The sequence below is a fragment of the Pholcus phalangioides genome, unplaced genomic scaffold (assembly GCF_987345545.1).
Source record: "Pholcus phalangioides strain wild (caught in Gottingen) unplaced genomic scaffold, Ppha-v1.0 ptg000009l_1, whole genome shotgun sequence".
Taxonomy (NCBI): Eukaryota; Metazoa; Arthropoda; class Arachnida; order Araneae; family Pholcidae; genus Pholcus; species Pholcus phalangioides.
The window spans coordinates 24486158-24493736 of NW_028301602.1; the positions used below are offsets into that span (position 1 = coordinate 24486158).

Sequence of the window (7579 nt, forward strand, 5' to 3'; positions counted from 1 at the left end):
ACGCATTAACAACTACACTAAAAAAAAGACGAGAAATTTCCTACGCCAGAATATCTAACTTGATATCGGTACAAGATGGTCTGGTCTAGTGGTCAGGAAAAAAATATTGGAAGAATGAAAATGGTAAAAAGCGTAACGTAATGTTTAAAACGTAGAAATTCTCTAATGATGCAAGAAAAAAAAAAGATTCCTTCAGAAATATTGACGCGTTTGCTCTCTGTTGTTGAGTATATATTAGCATTTCAATTTTTTTTGTTTAGAAGAAATTCAAAAATCTTATTTTCGAACTCGATGTGAGAACTGAGGAAGATTTTAGGAATGATATTCAAAGAAGTAAAATAGCATAAAAATGAATAGGTTTGTATGTAAACGTGACATGATTGATAACCAAAGTTTCGCGACATCCACAAAAACCGGTTGCATGCAGATTTCTTCTTTATATAACAAAGCTGAATTTATAAATACGAAGGATGAGAAGAAATATAATGCGTTCTTTTCGGATAACTATACTGACGTAGACAACGCAGAGAATCGACTTGAGACTTCATGTTTGGCAGTGAAGGACATCCATACTGTCATAAAAGCATTTCCTCGTCTACAACTACTTCTTGAACTTAGGTAAGTTATTTCTTTCACTTGTTTAGTCTTTTTTGTTATTATTTTTAAGATAAAGGAAAAATGCGTCTCATTTTCTACTTGTATTGTAAATGCTTATTTTGTGCAGATTACACGGGTAGGTTCCCATCACCTCCGTTGAGTCGTCACATCCCATTTCAATCTTGGTGTATGCTTATACTTTTATTAATCATATAGGATAAAATATTTTCTGATATTTGCAATTAAGCAGAACACCTTTATTTGGAATGCTGCTTTCAATATCCCGTTTAAGTATAATCGTATGTTATGAGCAAAGCCCTGAACTGGATAAACCTTACTATCGTAGTGCTGTACCTGTAGCTAGCTTTATCCTTAATCCAATCTTCACCCGTAAAATATACATAAAACATACCGTATATACTCGTGTATAAGCCGAGTTTTTTTGTGGAAAAATTCTTTCCTCAGTGGGGGGTCGGCTTATACTCTGGTCAGTTTTTGATGAGAGAACATCGACCCCCACAATCGGCAGTAGTAATTTTTGCAGCAGTGTTCGAGAAACCGGCATTAATGGTATGGGATATGTTCAAACCCCGCATGAAACGGATTATGTCAAAGCCGAGGCAAAGAAATCGAAAACATCATTGGCTTCGACACTAGGTAGGATAACGTCGGTTGTATAGCCTTTAGATGTGAGCATCTACAAGACTCAGACTATTTGAGGAATTTGTGGATCGAATGGATGAGTTCCGATGATAAAGAAACAACAAAAAGTGGTGCCTTGGAAAAACCTGACATTGGCCTAGTGTGCTAATGGGTACATGAGGCGTAGCATTCTGTTTCCGCCCAGCCGATCCTTCAAAAAGTGTTGCATCAGCAATGCGATGGTCGGAACTGAAGATGATATCCTCTTTTAAAGTGACAATGGCGATGACAGCCCAGATGAGGATGAAAACGAAGATGCCGCGACCCCTATGATAATCTGATGGATTACGACGAGCTTGGAGAAACGGATTAAAAAGTTTGAATCATTTTCTATTGTAAATTTTCGTAAGCTGTTGATTTTGCATAAAAATATAGGAATTTTTTTTCTCTGAAATGCACGGATTTTTGGGGGTCGGCTTGTACACGGGGTTTCAATTTATTGTGGTTTTGGTGGTCCTGAAGTGGGGGGGGGGGGGCTTATACACGAGTATATACGGTAATTAACATTCGCTTATTTAGATCTGTCTAATCATCAGCAAGGTCTCTCTTTTAACTTTCTAAACTCCAGAGATATAGATGGCTTTTTCTCAGCCCAAGATATCAAGGAAACATTTATTTTCGGGATATTATGCTGAGGTGAACTAGAAAAGAAAAATCATCTTGTCTCCGCCGGGCCCCGAACCCAGGACCTCTTGCATACTGGGCAAGAGGGCATGGGTTCGATTGACCTCGTTAGAGAGCATTGTATTTCATTGGAATTAGTCACAGTCATGTCAGGCCCTCCTTTTGAGTTCCAGTCAGTATATGTTGGCTCTTCTTTGATGTTGTGTAGCAGACATAACCTGTTGCTTTAAACGAAGTTCATTATCCGAATTCCCCCCCCTGTGGTTTGTATCTGAACACCCCCATAATTGGTTACTTCTGTGCAGAGTTTGAGTGGTTTTGATGGGACACCCTGTATTTGAATTTAAAGCGATAACTAAATGATAAATTTTCCTTATTGCTACCAAATTTCAGGGTGAAATACGTTTACTACAGTGAATAACCGTAATTTTATTCTGATTCACTTATTTAATGAGCGCATAGTATAAATTGATACCGGTCTTTTGAGTATATCCGATGATAATCAACTCAACAATGATTGTGTCCACCCAGTATGGATCGACAACGATCCCTTGAATGGACTTTCTTCGTTTTGCGCAATGTTTGTTGATGTGATGAATAAAATTTAAATTGATGTTCCTTGAACCTATTTTTTGCCGGGATGTCGGGAATTGACCAGATTCTAACATTCAAAAAGCTGGTGTCCCCTGACGTCTGCGACATGGCGGCTAATACGAGGGAATAAGGTAAATTGATTTTTCATGAGTCTGACAGGAATTAATCAGCTTGAGCGTTTGTGACAAGAGCAAAACAACCACACGCTTGAAGGAGCTCTTGTTTTAAGGAAATGAATTCAAATACCATTTTTTAGAAAACATTCACATGATAAATTTTTTTTCGTATAAACCAATATCATCGCCCTTGTTATGTTGTCAATATTCTACCAACTTTGGATGAAAAATGATTAAAAACACGCAGGAGGTTTTATTTCAAATCTTATTAAATGTTGAATTTGCTTCTTATTTCATTCATTATTTTGACAGTTCTTGATTGGAAAAATATGTATATTATTCTCAATATACATACATTACAAAAGTTTTAGAAAAGTTCTTTTATGAAACTTGAAAAATGCAACCAATAAGGGCATCGGTTACATTAGAGTGAATGTAAGCAATACCATTATTGGTGTTTTTTTTTTCAAGTTTCGTAAAAGATTTTTATCAAACTTTTGTTGAGCGATCCAGGCATTCGAATAACGAGGGACACGATATAGCAATCCAATGGCATCTTCTTCTGTTTCGGTTTCCGCAAAAGCATATTATACAGCCAAATAATGACGAGGTCTTCGTGAGTATAAATAGAAATCATGTAACATGTGGAAATAGTAACAAATGGTAACAGTGAAATGATAAAAATAGATTTATATGCATGTGCAATATTGTTTTTCATTTCATCTACAGGTTTCCATGCACAAATTTGGAGATATGAAGGAAATCAACGTCACGATGCTGTTATGTGCCATTTCCATCAGCTTATTCGCTGCATCGACACATAGCATAGATGATCAGCCTGATGATGACGTCACCTTAGAGGATCTGAAAAATCTAGGAGCAGATTGTAAGTCCGACAATTGTTTGAACGCAACCTATGAAGTTAATGGACTGATTGATCAAAATTTCTACAATTGGAGTGCTCGAAAATGTGATTGCGGTGCGCTCTGCATCCATTTCGATACCTGCTGCGTCGATTCGCCTTACCGAAAACATAGAACAAACTTTTACCGTAGCCGCAACCGTCAAGTATGCGTAAAACGTTACAGCCAAGAAGTTTTTGATGAAGACTTTCCAAATTCTTTCTTTATGGTAGACGAATGCAATTCGAGGTGGATTGGAGACTCCCAAATTCGGAACAAGTGCCATAACATGGACATACGAGATCCTTACACTCTAGTTCCAGCTTTCGACCATACAATTGATCGGACTTACAAAAACGTATTCTGTGGAATATGTAATGGGGCAAAACCTGAGAACTTAACCCCGTGGAAAATAAAAATTAATGCGGAGCGACATTTTTCAAATTATTCAAATGAAGAGGTCGTTGCAAACATGACATACGATGAAAAACGTAGAACTTGGGGACATTGGTGTAATTCTAAGTATGGATATGTATTTCATAATATTTGGTTAACCGTTGACACTCCAAATCAGCCAAATCTGAAGCCCTGTTTACTGGATCTCATACAAGATTGTGATCCGGCGTGGTCTGATAGAACAGTTTTACAGAAATGTCGTTCTTATATGGCTCCCATATATGCCTGGAAAAAAAATAGCTCTCATGAATTTTATCGAAACATTCATTGTGCTATTTGCAATTACGCTGAGTTGGATCCAGAAAATGTTTGTAGCGTCACTCAGTTTGGTGGTGGTGGTGGATATGCACCACCGATTTCGTTCACGCTTCTTTTCGATGTAAATCCTAGAGACGGTGTTCAAGTCGGTAAAATTGATAAGTGTAAAGCTGGCGAATCATACGATCCTTTCTTCAAGAAATGCAGGAACCTCGTTTGTGGAATACCAGGTTACGTTATGAAAGGCAACAGGTGTTTAATGTCCTGAGACACGAATTACGAACAATTGTTCTATGTTTCAGTTTTTCAGTTTTCATAAACTGTAAGGAGTAAAAAATAAGTGTTAGAAACAGTAGGTATATTGCGTATAAAACAATTTCAAATCAGCCAAAACTCAGTCTTTATCTTCCACTGATATTTTGAATAATAATACATTTTAACTTTCGAGATTGGTACGTACGTGTGTTTATGCATTCATTATGATTCATGGACTACGAAGAATGAATTATTTAAATCTACAATTTGATAATTTTTGACGATTTTCTGCGTATGGGGAAAAAATAGACCGCGATTTACAGTTTATATTCCTATACACTTGTGTAAGAATGGCTGGCTGGCATTGTGGTGATTCGTGTTGGATTCGCTGCGGCGGCAGCATAGTGTTGGTGGGCTGAAGCAGCACCTCCTAGAGATAGAAGGCCTCTGCACCCTGCTTGGGATGTCAGTAAGTAGTCCATTTTTCCTCAGAATATTCAGGGAAAAAAAATTCCCTGCTCGTGCCAGTATCATCGTTGGAAGGAAAAGAAATGTGATTGGGCTCAGAATTGTGGCGATTTCTATGCCCCACATCCAATCACTATGCGGTATTTGTGAGCTAATCAGGAAGATTCTACGCCAAAATAAGAAGAAACGAAATAGGATGTGTTTCAAAATGTGGAAAACTTGCTAGGTAGTCTGAATGACGTTTACGGCAAACTGTGCATAGGCCTTCTATCTCTAGGAGGTGCTGGCTGAAGTTAGTTTTCTGTGGCACAGACTGTGTTTCGAGACTAACAAAAGAAGATCCATGTTTCTAAGTGCAATATTCGCTGAGATATTTGAATTCAGAAACCGGAAAAACGTTAACAAAAACAGGATAAATTAGGGTAAAACACGTTTTAAGGCCTTGGATAAAGACGCACACACTTTCCAGCATATACTGATTTGCTATAAAGTGTTCTGAATGTTAACTTGAAATATAGATTCTGCCATGGCTCCCACATCCTGTAGCGGGGCCCCTACGCTGGGATCTTTTGCGGGCCCCTCGATCAGATTTTTAACGGGCCCCTTCTGTAGTTAATTTATATCGTGAATAAGCAAAAAAAAATTGTAATCCTCCCGGGCCCCTGGGCTAGAGCCCTGTCAGCCCCTCCTATGTGGGGGCCATGGATTCTGCCATCGGGGTGATTGGTCTATTAGCTTTCCTTCGACATAAAGCTAGCTTGAGAGACCTTGAAATCTGTTGTATGAGATAATTAAAGTCAGAACAGGATTTACGCCCACTTACACCGTCCAGTGTGAGCATCACACCGTTTCATCCACAAAGGTTCCAACATTGCAAATCAAACTAACTTGAATGTCAAAAAACAATGCCACCATAATTCTTCGAGCAGTATATTTTTCAAATCCATAATTTAAATTTCAATTTTACTTTATTATTAACAATTACATACTCAAATATGTCATTACCCAAGACTGCCAATATCGGGGTTATAATCATAAGAAAATTGAAAACGGATACAAACTTTTGATTGAAGAAAATTAAAATTAAAATCACATGAATGCAAAATCGAGTTAATTATTAGCATATGTAGTTAAAGTAATACAAAGTATCATGAAATAAATTGGTAAAATATGCACAATACGTGAGTATGTCTATAATGTTGAATGAAAAAAAGAAATGTATATGCACATAGGCATAGGCAGAATTTTCTCGAGGAGGGGGGCTTTCAGATTTTTTTCTTCTGAGGGGGGTTTCTACCTTTTTCCCTGCAAAATAACACTATTCAAGGGGCTGGGGTTAGAGCACCAACTCCCTCCCCCTTTGTGTACGCCAATGTATATGTATATACGTGTACTGTATATGTCGTGGCTGGCTTTGGGAGTACTACATTTAATAGACATTAGAAAATAAGTAATAGGTTTTGCAGTCGCCGCTGTGGTGGTCGAGTGGTCATAGTGACGGACTCGCATCGCGGGGACCCGAAACCGACCATGGCCCCAGCTTTGTCCCCATAGGGGATATAAGCTGATCACCCAGAGGGTTTGGGTCATGGTGGAGGAGCGATGCAATATCCGGAGCACTAAGCACCAAAAGACCACCAGCGGATAAGAAAACAAAAAGTTGAGGTTACATGGGCAGGTGCATACGCACGTCGCCAGCAGGCCACGAAGGGGGCCCACAAATAACTATAGACACACATATATAAGATATATAAGATATGTGGTATAAATTGTAAGATATGTGGAAAGATATATAAGCTATGTGGAACGATATATAAGATATGTGGAAACATATATAAGATATGTGGAAATAAATTTCAATACTATTTATTGTGTGATGATATTCTTTAAACTTTCTTCTGAAATGAGGTAGATTAGTGATGATTTGCATGTCATATGGTATTGAATTGAAAAAAACCTTGGCGCTATGAAAATAAAGTGTTTTGTAAAGTACATAGTGTGTATAAAATATTCTTTGTGTGCATGTGGTAGAGAGTAAATACGGTTTGATCTACGCGGATTTACTGTAGTGCGAATGGGCAAATGACATTGTTCTTGAAATATAGAAATATGCACACTGTATACTCTATGGGTGATATGGAGAAGTCGGATTATTGTGAATAGCGCAGGTTTTCTCTGCCTTCAGGTAGGATTTCATGTGGTAAAGGGATAAAAACTTCAAAATACCCCATGATGCTATTGAGAGAGTAACGCTCGGTTGTCGTCACCATCATTAGGTCTACTATAGGAAAATATTTGCTTTTCAGTTCCAGAAATTTACTCAGGCAAGTTTTCAAAACTGTTTATTATTTATTGGAAATATGCCCAATAATTTTAAGCTAAGCAGAATGCATAATAAAAGTGTCTTGTTTCATTGTGCTGTGCTAATGTTCAGCTTGCAATTCCGTCCGGTTAGATGGAAAGCTATTTTTTCGCATATGCTGTGCCGGATAATATGGGATACTATAAGTATTATCTGAGTTGGGCGAGAATATCTCTTATTTTACCCGAATATCTCTTCAAAATAGAAAATTTAGTAAGATAAAAGAGGAAAAAGGTTTCTGGAAA

At 37.7% G+C, this 7579-nt stretch overlaps 1 protein-coding gene across 2 annotated transcripts; it reads left to right on the forward strand.

The window, feature by feature from the left end:
* Positions 1 to 477: 477 nt before the first annotated feature.
* On the forward strand, positions 478 to 4696 carry LOC149082577 (uncharacterized). 2 transcript variants are annotated; one of them, XM_089235832.1, is made up of 2 exons: positions 478 to 618; positions 3363 to 4696. In XM_089235832.1, exon 2 carries the CDS (start codon positions 3369 to 3371, stop codon positions 4515 to 4517), a length of 1149 nt encoding a protein of 382 aa, XP_089091958.1. In that variant the 5' UTR covers positions 478 to 618; positions 3363 to 3368; the 3' UTR covers positions 4518 to 4696. The 2 variants fall into 2 exon arrangements, with proteins under 2 accessions (XP_089091958.1, XP_089091957.1); XM_089235831.1 differs by lacking the exon at positions 478 to 618 and adding an exon at positions 720 to 782.
* The last annotated feature ends 2883 nt before the right edge of the window (positions 4697 to 7579 follow it).